At 36.9% G+C, this 13,926-nt stretch overlaps 1 protein-coding gene across 7 annotated transcripts in view; it reads left to right on the forward strand.

Moving 5' to 3' along the window:
- SIDT2 (SID1 transmembrane family member 2) overlaps positions 1-13,926 on the forward strand; it is a 35,092-nt gene extending 21,166 nt beyond the window's left edge. For all 7 annotated transcript variants that reach the window (XM_072425963.1, XM_072425964.1, XM_072425961.1 and 4 more), the window contains 15 exons: positions 277-357; positions 1,510-1,628; positions 2,081-2,154; positions 2,766-2,832; positions 2,918-2,991; positions 4,173-4,296; positions 5,147-5,264; positions 5,351-5,487; positions 5,945-6,053; positions 6,159-6,235; positions 7,028-7,074; positions 9,329-9,434; positions 9,951-10,061; positions 11,190-11,303; positions 12,383-13,926. In XM_072425963.1, coding sequence (XP_072282064.1) covers positions 277-357; positions 1,510-1,628; positions 2,081-2,154; positions 2,766-2,832; positions 2,918-2,991; positions 4,173-4,296; positions 5,147-5,264; positions 5,351-5,487; positions 5,945-6,053; positions 6,159-6,235; positions 7,028-7,074; positions 9,329-9,434; positions 9,951-10,061; positions 11,190-11,303; positions 12,383-12,445 — 1,421 coding nt within the window. In that variant the 3' untranslated portion in view covers positions 12,446-13,926. The remainder of the gene's footprint in view (positions 1-276; positions 358-1,509; positions 1,629-2,080; positions 2,155-2,765; positions 2,833-2,917; positions 2,992-4,172; positions 4,297-5,146; positions 5,265-5,350; positions 5,488-5,944; positions 6,054-6,158; positions 6,236-7,027; positions 7,075-9,328; positions 9,435-9,950; positions 10,062-11,189; positions 11,304-12,382) is intronic.

Below are 13,926 nucleotides of genomic sequence, written 5' to 3' on the forward strand. Positions count from 1 at the left end.
GTCTTCTCAACGTGTAATAATGTTGTAATGCAGGGATAGGTCCACACAGGGGACTTATTGAAAATAATTGCTGAATTACAGATAATTTTATTGTTTGTACATCTGTATTTAAACTTAATAATGCTAAAATGCAGGTAAATAACCAAATACACAATTCTTCTTTTTTACAAATGGTATATGGGTTGTTGGGAAAAGCAACTCCAGTATTCATAAATGAGTTTTATTAAATTGACAGTACACTGTTATTGTGTATAAACATTTTTCCTTAATCTGCAGCAGAGAATAGCTCTGTGCCCAGTCCAGAAGATTGTACAGACAGTCTGGTATCTTCAGCAGAAGCCTCATACAGTTATACAGGTAACTTAGTGCTACATCTAATAAATGGGAGTGATCCTATTGCATGGTGTTATCTGTGGTAAAAAGCTAAAAAGTCAGTTTTATGTCTAAGTTTGTACTATTTTTTTCATAGGATCATTAATAAGATCACAACGAAGACTTAAAATATGTTAAATACTTAAAAAATTATTTTAACCTGCAGTAAATATTGATTCAAATGTTCCCAAACATAAAATTGATACAATTAAAGAAAAATGCTGTTTAAGTATGATAGAAAATACAGTGAGAAAAAAAATTATATTGTGATGGGAAACTTTTTACTCTGCATCTTTGAGCACTTTAAACATAAACGTGGGAAAACGCGGCATAGATATTTTCCAGCGTTTTAAAGACAAGCTTTAAAACGCTAAGAAAAGTGCATAAAGCGCATATAAATGCAATAGGAACGTTTACATGTGTTTTTAGAAATGTCCATGTAGACCCAGCCTTAATCAGGCAAACTGTAAATGGAAATATTTGTGTGCCAACACTTATGACAGAGTAACATTACCTAAAAAACTCATAAGGTTTTGTGCAGCTCGGCAAAATTTGGGTTGGAAATCGGCTGGTAAGAACAGTTATTGCAGAAAGGGAGGAGGCAATGTACCTTCTGCAAAAAAACACCTGCCTGGTCACCAACTTTTCAAAATGGGACTCTAGTTCCAATTTCAGATAGAAAACATACTATAAGACATTTTTTGTTTCTGCAATACTGCCAGCCCCCCTGGCACTACCAACTATGCCATATTTAAAGTCACCCTTCTTCCCTATTATAACGTTCAGTATTAACTACATTCCTAAATGCATAAGTTGCTGCCATGTTATTAGCCGATTAGATATTAAACAAGCAGTTATATACGCACACAAAGATTGTAAACTGTTTGGGCAGGATCCTCTTACCCTCCCATGTCATTGTTTGTATTTGTCTGTTAATTGCAACCCTTTATTAATGTACGGCACTGTGTAATATTATAGCGCTTTATAATTAAAGATTATTAATAATAATAATAATGTATATCTCCATACCATATTCTGTAGCAACACATTTTTAAAGGTCTGTTTATGTGCATATATAGGTTTATATTATAGAATGCAGCGATATATTAATGGTTTTTTTTTTGTGTTTTTTTTTAGACAAATCTCTTGAGCACTTTGCATCCCGTCCAAGATTGGAGTCTCTGAGCTCTGTAGAAGAGGATGATTATGATACATTGACTGACATTGAATCTGATAAGAATGTTATCAGGACAAAGGTGAACTGAAATGTGCTTTGGCAGGAAGGTTTATTCTAAATAAGTCTTTCTAAAATAATATCTAAAGTGTACCTAAACCCAAGGTCACAAATATGATTCAACATAGTTCACAGAGGTACATATTGCAAGGCTTATTACTCTGTTACCCTAAACAAAAAGTTTTTGAATCAAATTTATGTCATAGATTTTAATTCTGGTGTATAGTGATTTTTTTTAAACTTTCTATACCTAAGTTTACTGAGTTTTTGAAATAATTTGTGTAAAAAAAAAAAAACATAATACAGGTTCTATAAATGTGAAATAGTAGCTATCTATACAAAGCTATCTGACTAAATATTCAAAATTATATATTATCTTTAAACATAGGAAATAAAGAACATATCTGTGAATGATGAAAGTATAATGTTTCCATAATGGTAATTTTTGTCTTTTTTTTTTTTTTTTTTTTTTAGAAGTATCTTTGTGTTTCTGACCTGGCCAGAAAAGACAAACGTGTAATGCGGAAAAAGTACCAAATATATTTCTGGTAGGTGCACTGTTGAATCTATAAATTATAAATGAATATCCACTAATATCCTGAAAGTCAAAGGCTAAGCTTACCCTAGTTTTTATTTTTGTAAAGTACAGCTTAAGGCTTCTGTTTGACAGTCTACACCTTTCCCAGAATCATTTACTGCACGATACAAAAACCTCATAAAGGAAACCAAATCATCTTTTGATATTCCTGACTGAGTAAAACCCTGTCTCACAGACCCCCCTCCCAGACACTGCGGAGCACAGTGGGAGTGGGGTTCTGCAGCATAGATATAGTCCTGTCAATCCAGAAATCAGTGGTGTGGCCAGGTGCTTAGTTACAGACTTGAAGGATAATGCTGATGACCATGCCTTCTGCAGCATCTCATCCTATTATAGTCCAAGCTTGCACAGCTTACTTTGCAATATAGCATTGTTTCAACACCATTATCATCCAACAATAGCACTTATAGGTCAGCAATGGCAGCTTCCTCACTCTAGCATGATAATGTTTACTTTATTACAAGTGTCTTCAGAAGATTGGAGGTATTATGCATAAAAGTCTGGCATGTATAATTTTTTATGATTCCTTGGATTCTCATTTTTATTTCTTTTTTTGTACAGGAATATCTCCACAATAGCGGTGTTTTATGCCCTACCTGTCATACAGCTTGTTATAACCTACCAAACAGTAAGAGCACAGAAAAATGCACTTTTGTCAGAAATACATGAACATGTGGCATCGTTTTCATAGGTCTTTTTGCCTTATTTTGCAGGTAGTGAATGTAACTGGGAATCAAGACATTTGCTATTATAATTTCATGTGTGCTCATCCCCTTGGATCTCTTAGGTATGTAGCACGGGAGCTGTACCACACCTTGTATCTGCTCATTCCTAAAATAACTCAGCTGTGAAATGTTTCTGGTTTTATTTCAGCAGCTCAGTTCATTTGTCTATGTTTGGGAATGTCTAATCTAGTAGATGCAAAGGGTTACAGTGCTGCCAGAATTTGGATTTTATAGAACTTTGTTGAAGTTGTATGATGGTGTGTACATTAGAAGATTATTTATATGGTTTTCTGTCCTGTTATATAGTACCAAAGCAGATTTAGAACATAGGTAACTAGAAGTAAGTATTCCTGGGGACTGTAAAGGATTTTTATTGAAAAATAATTTATTATTTTAAAGCCTCAACATTTTGTTCAGTGAGGTACATATTAAACACTCTGCATTATTATTTCAAATGGATGAATCCTCCACAGATACATTATCATTAGGCACAAAGTACTTTGTCAACTTAGCTTTATAGTATTTTGACTCATTCATTATATTGCTATGCTAGGAACAAGTTTATTTGCTAACCCAGAGCTCCCAGGTTTGAATCTCTTCCAGGACACTATGTGCATGGAGTTTGCATGTTCTCCCTGTGTTGCATGGGTTTTCTTCGAGTATTCCGGTTTCCTTCCACATTCCAAAAACATGCAGTTAGGTTAATTGGCTTCCTCCCAAAACTGACCCAAGACTGTATTAAAGGCAAAAGACTATTATAGGGACATTAGATTGTGAGCTCCTTTAAAGGACAGTTAGTGACATGACTAGACTTTGTAAAGCGCTGCATAATATGTCAGCACTATAAAAATACTGTGTAATAATATTATTCCTAAACACACAAACAGGTGAATTTGTCAGAGGATGGACATACCCACTTATGTTTTAGATATTTTATTTTTTGTGATTTAGGTATGGATAGAGTGTTGAGGACTTAGAACCACTGTCAGGTTTTCTATCATTGTCTCTGTGTCCATTATGAGGATTTGTTTTCTCTCATTTTTTTTCACCCAGAATTCAGCTTTATTCTCATGAATTTAAATGGCATGATTTTTAAAGAATGGGCAGTTTCATGCAGATTTGATTACTGTAGAAATAAATATAATGTTGCAATGTAATTAAAGTACTGCCTTTGTATTTTAGTTCACAACTGATGAGTGAATAATTATTTTTATGCTAATTGTTATTTTTCTGCTACTTATAGTGCATTTAACAACATTCTGAGCAACCTAGGGTACATCATGTTAGGTTTGCTTTTCCTAATCATCGTACTGCTGAGAGAGTTAAGTTATAACCGCAGCCGCATGTACACTAGGGGACATCTTGAGGTAAGTTGTTTAACTACCAAAGAGAAGTAAAAATGTACAGAGATTTGCCATTTGCAGCTTCTCTCCATCCAGGCATATATTTAAATGGTGCATTTCTGTGGGAGACACAATTTCTATGGGAAATCCGTAGCTCTATTTCCTATACCAAAAAAGAAAATATGCCTGAATCAGCACACTCATTAAGCATCAAGTGCAGGGGTTGTGCCAATATATAAATTAAAAGAATGTTATAATTCAAATCTGATAATACCAGCAGATTTGTATGTAGAATGTTCATTTGGAAACCTCAATTTTGAGAATAGATTTCTGGCAAACAGTGTGAAACCAAGTGCGTGGCAATTTAATTGTTAAACATGGTTAGAGGTTATGTCACAGATTTAGATTACATTTGTAAATAGTCTTGTTTTGACCATCCCCTACTCCCATCCTACACCGATCAAAACTAACTCCCCCTCCACCTTTTAATACTTAGTGAGATCCAGTTATCAAATCTACCAATTGTTGCAGTACATGTAGTTCTTTACTTACATGACTCTTACTGGTCTTGTATTTTTAGGTGTTTATCTACTTTTTTTGTCCTCTATTAATCCCCATTAGTTTTATCTGTTTGTTTATTATCTGTATGTTGAAAATATTGTGTGGTGTTTTTATACTAAAATGAGCCTGATGAGAGAGAAATTAGATGAAGATGGGATTACAATTAGAACCATTTACACAGAAATTCTGAAGACCTCAGACTTTTCCTCGAAGTTGTACATAAAGGATCTTATGTAGTCATTTCCACCTGAACTACTTTGTACATTCCTACAACTCTCATGGTGTAATTTTTGTATTATTATTTTGTGTGCAGGAATGTGGGATTCCCAAGCACTTTGGTCTTTTCTATGCAATGGGCACCGCTCTGATGATGGAGGGACTACTAAGTGCATGCTATCACGTATGCCCCAACTATACCAACTTCCAGTTTGGTTTGTGTTTACCCATTTATTTAATATATTTATATATTTCCAGTCTTTTTGCTGCTCCATTCTTTTAATTTCATTTCCTTTTGTAGATACTTCCTTTATGTATATGATTGCTGGTCTGTGCATGCTGAAGCTGTATCAGAAAAGGCATCCGGATATAAATGCCAGCGCATATAGTGCATATGCCTGCCTAGCTATTGTCATCTTCTTCTCCGTCCTTGGTGTGGTATGTACCGTGGAATATATCTAGATTTTCCAGTATTTTACACACAGTGGGTAATTTGCTATTTTAAGATAGTTTATTCTGCCGGTCTTTTAAGACACCCAAAATATTTGATCTTAATATTTTGGGGGAGTGTTGTTCGCCCTGTCCCTCCTTCTCTCATTTTCCATGACCATGTTTACAAACAAATCCAACTGGTCAGCTGGGACTTATTTACCATCACAGGAACAAATCTTGCTGCTTTTCCTGTTTCCCTAGACAACTTGAACATTTACCTGTGCTATGTGGAGATCCAGACAATTCTACCAATTTAGTAGCACCATTGTGTACACAAATTCTGCATGTTTTGTTAACCTTGATTTATACAGTGTTAACCTTTTTTGTTTCTGTTAAATACATATATGAAAATTTTTAGTGTTGTATTCTATATAATTTTTAATTCTCTTTTCTGTTGCGCTAGGTATTTGGAAAAGGAAATACCATATTCTGGATTGTATTCTCTGTGATTCATATAGTGTTTACTCTTGTTCTGAGCACCCAGCTCTATTATGTGGGCCGCTGGAGACTAGGTAATGGACAGTTTTGACAGATAAAAGCAGGAAGACTTAGATCACCGTTTGATTTGTTTACTTTGACTAATCAATTTCTATGTCCAACCACTTGTATCCCATCAGATTCTGGAATCATTCGCAGGATCCTTCAGGTTCTATACACAGACTGTGTCAGACAGTGTAGCCCTCCAATGTATGTGGTAAGTGTCTTCTTTGCATAAAGATCAATTTTAAAGAGTAACATGAGGTGGACAAAGGTTAGAGCAGATAAAAGTAAACCAATCAGGAACTAGTTGTAATATGTCCATCTCTGGTATTATTCTGTGTTCTGCTGTGTGACATCTACTACAATTAACCTCTTTTTCTTTTTATTAGATAAATGAGGGGCTGTTCTGTAGCCGCAAACATGAGTAATTGATAGCAGTTGAATGCTACAGAATGTCACTTGAGTGAAATGTGTAAGGCTGCTAAAGTCACATCCAATATGGATGAGTCAGGCAGCAGTCCTAGTCCGAGATAGGGTCCTTTTGAAGCAGATTTGTTAGCCATTTTAAGTATATTAAAGTGTAAAAATTCTATCACACAGCAAACACATAAACACCACAAAATGCTTGGCATTCCTTTGTTAGCCAAAACGCCCTTTTCTGTAAAAAAAAAAAAAAATTCAAAGTGGTACAAGGGGTTTAGCTTCTCTGAATTCGGGGTCAAACCCTGCCCACAAAGTTTGTAAAGCGATAGTTTCATTTTTCTGTACTTGTTATTCAGCCCCTTACTATCGACTAAACTAGGGAAAAAGAGGTCCTTATTGTCTGGTAATGGATTGAACTCTGCCAACATTTTTGCAAAGCTGTAAAGCCAAGAGCAAAGATGCATCCTATAGCCGGTCATGATATTTATTTTACATATATTTACCAGAGAAAAGTATTTACATTGTCCTGTACATGTTTTCTGTCTCCCACAATATTTAAGATCAAATCTCTTAATTCTTTCAGGATCGCATGGTACTACTTGTCATGGGAAACATCATTAACTGGTCTTTGTAAGTAAACACAATAGGAAACATTTAACTTGGGTTAAAAGGGTTTATAATAACTTCTTAGATCCTTCATTTCTTTGATCTCCTATAGTTGTTGCTATGCAATCCACATGGTATAAAATTCATTTTCTGACATTTTTGAAATTAGAACAAAAACATAATTTTATAATTACACCAATAATATTGATCATACTTAAAAAAAAAAAACTTTCCATGTAGCCATGTATGTTAGATGCTTCCCAGCAATTATCTGTAGGTATGTAGCTTTTTTTGTAAACCTGAACATGTTACTATAGCTTGCTGACCCTCCGAATGGCCCAAATATAGGTGTAGCTACAACCGGTAGTTCTGTATAAGTATTCCTAGTGCATTCGTGACAGAATTACTACCTAAATCTGTTTGATCACAGAGTGAGTAATATGTTGCTGTTGTTGCTAGTATGTGTGTAATGCACCTGATTATATCGGGAAGTTATTTTTTTTAGTTCCAGAAGATTGGGTCTGCTTTTTTTAACGCATTGGGCTTTCATCAGTGAACATTATTATTAATAATAATATTAATAATAATAATAATAATAATAATAAACAGGATTTATATAGCGCCAACATATTACGCAGTGCTGTGCATTAAATAGAGGTAGCAAATGACAGACAAATACGGACAGTGACACAGGAGGAGAGGACCCTGCCCCGAAGAGCGAAAAGGTTGAATAGTTGGGTTAGGATGGGGGCCAGGGTGGAGGATTGGGCACGAAGTTGATCAGAGAGAATTGGTTCAAGTGCACAGGTAGTAGATGGAGATGATGAGAGAAGATAGGAGACTTCATCCACAGTAACAGGGCTTAGGGAGGCCAGTGATGATTTACAGGTGGAAGGGATGGATATGTCTGATTATGTAAATTTTATCTCTAAAGTAGGTGGCAATGTCTTGGGCAGAGAAGGTAGTTGTGGGGGAGCCAGGTGTGGGGTTTAGTAGGGAGTCAGTTGTTGAGAAAAGGCTGCTTGAGTTGGAAGCTTTAGAGGGAATGACAGCGGAGAAATAATTTTGCTTGGTGACAGTGAGTTCAGTGTAAAGTGTTGTAGTCTGGCTTTGTAGTCCATGAAGTCAGCAGTGAGGCCAGATTTTCTCCACTTACGCTCAGCTGCACGAACAGTCTTTTGTAGCTGTTTGGTGTGATTGTTGTGCCAGGGTCAGGGGTTGGCAGGGTGGGGGTAGCGTGGAAGGTGATGGGCAACTTTATCCAGAGGAAAGAGAGTGGTTTAACTGGATGGCAGCTTCATCTGGGGAGGTGATTTTGGAGAGAGTTGGGGTGAGGGACGTAAGGCAGTTTGAGAAAAGGTTTGGTCAAGGTTACGGATATCTCTCCGACATCGGCCACCTCTGGGATGTGGGAAAGGGGGGGGGGGGGGGCAAGAGTTCGATAGGTTGAAGGTGATTAGGTTGTGGTCAGAAAGGGGAAATGGTGAGTTGTCAAGGTGGGTGAGGTTGCAGAGTTTGGAACATACCAGGTTTAAAGTGTGTCCGGCAATATGTGTGGGGCCGTGTATGTTCTGTGCAAGTCCAAAGAAGGCCGTAATAGAGAGCAGTTTGGCTGATGAAGGATGGTTGGGGTCATCCTCTGCAACATTAAAGTCACCAAGGATGAGGGTGGGCAGGTCATGGGAAAGAATGTGTGGAAGCATTTATTGCACCTGATTATATCGGGAAGTAATTTTCTTTAGTTCCAGAAGGTTGTGTCTGCTTTTTTTAATGCATAGGGCTTTCATCAGTGAGAATGATTCCCTTATCTATGATCCACTGACACAAACTCTCCCTGTTATCTACAACCCTAAAATAATCTTTCTCATAAAAAGGCTTGGGCTGGGGAGGTAGTAGTGTTAGTAAGTCTTTATTTTTCCAGCATTTGGCAATCTAGCTTGTTTCCCTTACAGCCCCAAAATGTGGGTTGCTCCTTGACCCATCATGAACAATGCAGCAGCCACTGCCTGTCCTTTATTGTACATGATGGAGCCAGTGGTTGCTCAACTTTTAGAAGAAGATTGTTTTGTCTGGAGGGGTGAACGATAAAACCAACAAAACCAAACAGAAATTCAAGAATGTACAGAATTTGGACACCCTAATGGCAAGTTTTTGTTTCTGGGGTTCAGCTTTAATAATATTTTTTTTTTTGGGGGGGGGGGGTATTAATAATATTGTTTGCATTTTACTCTCTGCCTGTATCTATAGCTATTAATACATATATTGTTTTTGTCTACAGGGCTGCATATGGCCTTATTGTACGTCCTAATGATTTTGCCTCATATCTTCTTGCCATTGGAATCTGCAACTTATTACTGTATTTTGCCTTCTACATTATAATGAAGGTACGAGATTGAATGCATGTACATTTTATCAATACAGTTTAGATAAGATACATACAAAAACCAAACTAATGCTTATAGATGAGAAAATTTTGTGTCACTTTCTGAACTTCCCCTTGTGAAGCAGCCTGCTTTCTACATAGCAGTTTTATAATACAGTTTTGCTTTCAATAAAACCGTTTTGGTAACTGACTAGGATAAATCAATCAGTCTATGAATCTGTGAAAAGTATATGCACTGTAAAACTGTAAAGATTGTAAAAGAAATCAAACCATGTCAATTAAATCGCCTTTATTTTTTAGAACAATACTTATATTTGGACAATTTGTTTATTCTTGTAAAATTATACAACACCATCTCAGTGGCTGATGACCCCATAGAATGTGGTTGTTTGTACAATCTTCAGAATAGTTATAAACATTCTATAATAAGGTTAATAACCATTTATATGGTGGTAATATTGGAACCTGGCACATTTTCTTTATATAATGTTTCCTTTTTTTTCCCCCCACACTTCAGCTGCGCAGCGGGGAGCGTATTCTTCCTGCCCCGCTGATTTGCATTATCTGCACATCAGTAGTTTGGGGATTCGCTCTGTTCTTTTTCTTCCAGGGGCTCAGCACTTGGCAGGTAAGCAAAGAATTTATAAATCATTCAACTAGATAAAGAAAACAAAAATATGAATTAGGTGAGGTATACAGAAAAAAGCTTCAGTTACAGAACAGAACGATTTGTCGAAATGTGTAATTCTTATCCAATTAAACTATTGGATCTGAAGTGAATCTGATAGGAAGTTAGCAGCTGACCGGTATTAGGCAACTAATTTGCCTGGCTCGGCTGTAAAGTTTGAGCTTTCCTGTTGGCTCTTTAATGTGATCAGTAGCCCCACTGTCCAATAAGAACCTTGAGGGGATTGAGGTTATTTTAGCAGCTGTATATCTAAATCTACTGATTTGGGAATTTTCCATTATAAGTTCAGTTTGTTTTGCTGAAGTTTGTAAAAAGTTTACTATAATCAATAAGTACTATAGTGCATAAGACATGACCGTTTTGACTCAACTACCTTATTGTGCTAAATTAATGATTTTTGTCCATGGCATATGTTCTTGTATATTGTACCACACAGAACTTCATTCAGTAGAACATCTCTTTCACCTGGCAGCTACAGCATATAAAGATATAAAACACTGGGTCTTATTTTTTACTGAACTATCATTTTGTCTTAATATTAGATCATATTTAGGTTTATGTGTGCAAGTATATAATTAAAAACTCCCTGTTGGGGAGGTTTACTGTCTATTCCTGATTTGAATACACAAATGAAACAGAAAGAAAAAAGTGAAGAACAAGTGTATGTTTTGGAAGATTTCCCTTAAATACCTCTTTGGTGTCAATTGCAAAATTTGTGTCTTCCCATTATTCTCTGTTCTAGCAACAGCAGTCACCGGGACAAATGAAGAGGGTGATTTTTAAGGAGGAGACTTAAAAAGCAATAAAGGTTCTAACAATTCCACACTCTATCTAAAACTTTAAAAAATGCTATTAGGTGTTAGTCCTAAACTTTCATCTGGTTTGCCCCTCATTTTTTTATTTTTCCTTAAGTGTAACCTGCAGCAAAAGACATACCATGTGAAAAAGTTTTGTACATTTCCAATTCATGTGAATATTTATGTTCCAAATGGGTGTTCTACAACTCACTGCTTAAAATGTGTTTTCTGCACCTTTACTTTTTGTAATAACTGTTTGTTTTGTGTTCAGAAAACTCCAGCGGAGTCTCGTGAGCACAACAGAGAATGCATATTGCTTGGATTCTTTGATGACCATGACATCTGGCATTTCCTCTCCTCGATTGCTATGTTCGGTTCCTTCCTTGTGAGTACATTTATCATCTCACTTTTTCAACCACACTTAGTAGAGTGCATTGTAGTCATATTAATGTCTATTAGAACTGACTTGTTTATTTAGGTACTCCTTTGTACCACTAAACAATATTCAAGTCACATTGGTGTAACAAGTTATTGCTGAATTAGTAGGAACACTGCTTGCATGTTAAAATTCCTGTGATCGATAAAGGCTGAATAAAGTGGTTCTGGTGGCACCAGCTGCCAACGCTCAAACAAGCAGACCCAGGCAGGCAAGATGGAGCTTTAGGAGTTGTGGGAGGAGGAGGAGGGGTTGACTGTTATGTTTATTAACAGGAGGTAATTAGAAGAAAATATTACATGTGTAGGGTTTACCAAGGGTGAGAAAGTCTAGAGCAGTGGTTATTGTAATGAAGATTTAGGGCCCCAGCTAAACTCAAAAAAAGTCATCAAGAGGTAGGGCTAATTGACAAGAGAGACATGCAGTGTCTCTTTTGTAAAAAATAGATGAAACCCTGGCTCCTGGTGGCACAGGAGTTGCACCCTCTATCATCTCTCTTGGAAGTCTGAAAATGGTACCTTCCGAGGATGCAGTGTAACAAGTTGTGGACCTGTCGTCATTGCAGGGTGGCTGCACACAGGAGAGTATGTGTATATTATAGCAGAAGCCATCACCCAAAAACAAGTTTAGTTCCTCACTTAAGTCCTTCCCTGGGCTCAAATTAATTAATTGTTAAGGTATACTACTGGGTCAACAGCTGAGAATGCTAAGGAGCCTTTCACAGAGAGAATTACAGAAGCTGCAAATTGCTGATCTCTCCATCATTTCTAGGGCACTGACTCTAAACAAACATTTATATCTAAAAAGTTGTGGCGTAAAGTCATTGCAGTGGATATCATTCCTCTTTGAAAAACTGCCCAAACCACAACACTGTTGTAACCTTAATCTCATGTGTAACCCTTTAGATGTAACCACACATTTTGAATGACATGTACTGTACAAATGATTTGACAGACATAGTATGTGTCTTATTTCCAAATAAATGTGTTACAAATATTTCCTCTGACAACTGCACCTTCTCATTACAGGTTCTGCTGTACCTGGATGATGATCTGGATGATGTAGAAAGAGACAAAATTTATGTGTTCTGAAATGTGCACAGAAAGACTTCCATAAGTAATTCTGAAGGACAGTGGTTTTGAGCTGTCACCTCAATGTAGTAACACATAGGGTGCGCAGACGAGGAGGAGACACAATTTACCTCTTTCAGCTGAGGATACAAAGAGAATAGCAACTCGGAGGTTACATGTGCCACTACCGTGTGCTACTTTCAGTTATGAAAGGACCTCAAGGCCATTCCTGTCTGCACTGTACGATCCCGCACTGGCCACAAGGTGCCATTGTAGCTCTCCTGCTGCCAAACGGAGTTGTGGGCCCAGGCTCCCTGACATGTTTTGGCTTTTGCTGCATTGATACAAGTCTGAGTAATGCCTAAACAGATGGTAAGCTAGCAGTTTCAATTTAAATATAATGCAAGCCAACAGAATGAAAGTTGAACCCAAACAGCAGAGTGGCTTTCTTGGTTGCCTCCATTCTAGTTTATTTCTGAAACTGACATTATTAAGTCTGCCTTAAAGCAGCTTTGTACCTAGAAGTATAGAAAGTAACTGTGAAGATTATAGAAGCACCTGGTGCCTGCTCCTATTATTTCGGCATTTTCCCCTTCTCCATGCCTACAGATCCAGCAACCCATATCTGACTTCCTGAAAGTCAGTATTTTTAAATCGATAGGCTTGCCCTAAGTATTTGGCTGCACAGGCACCAAGCACTGCATTATGGGTGGTGAGGAAGGTGTACAGTGTGCCACTTACCTAAATTTATCTGGTATTTTGTGGTGGGGTAAAGTCTGGGCACTAGAAAGGTATCTGCAATCAAGTCCTTGTGTTTTCTGCATAGATGCACTGTTACTTTATTGGTTACTTCTAAGTACAGAGTTGCTAAAAGCTAGCCACACATCAGAGTTTGCTTTGGTTTAATCTGCCACATCAGTAAAATGAACCATAACTATCTAGTAGGAGGTCTAGCTAATTTACATATTTATGTCTAGTTAGATAGACCATCACAGTACATAGTTATTGGCAAATTTTGCTGCCCTGACTGGCCAAATCTATGATGTTGGGCCAGCTCTTGGTGGAAGGAATGCCAATGGCAGAAAACCAGCCAAACAACTTGTAAACTGTATAGTTGAAGCTTGTGTGAAATGTATGTTACATATTTGCATTTTATTTACATCTCTTGGTGTATCTAATACAGATTTGCCACAGATAAAAATAAGCTACATGTAGAGTAAAAATGGTAATTTGTCCTGGCATTCAGTGAGGCACTCCTTCCATCTTTCAGTGCCACTTTTCTTTGACCTGCTTAGTTATATCATAGGGAATTGATGGTCGACAGAGATGTCGCTGCCTGAATAAAATGCTACAGCTTTGTATCAGAAAATAACAGTGCTGGATTGCTGTAGCTTTCAAATGAGACACGGAATTAAATGACTTCATCGTCCAGATATGTTGATTTATTGCTGTATACCACTTATTGAACTAAATCCTAAATAAAAAAAATACATTTTGTAATA

The sequence above is a fragment of the Pyxicephalus adspersus genome, chromosome 11, assembly GCF_032062135.1.
Source record: "Pyxicephalus adspersus chromosome 11, UCB_Pads_2.0, whole genome shotgun sequence".
Taxonomy (NCBI): domain Eukaryota; kingdom Metazoa; phylum Chordata; class Amphibia; order Anura; family Pyxicephalidae; genus Pyxicephalus; species Pyxicephalus adspersus.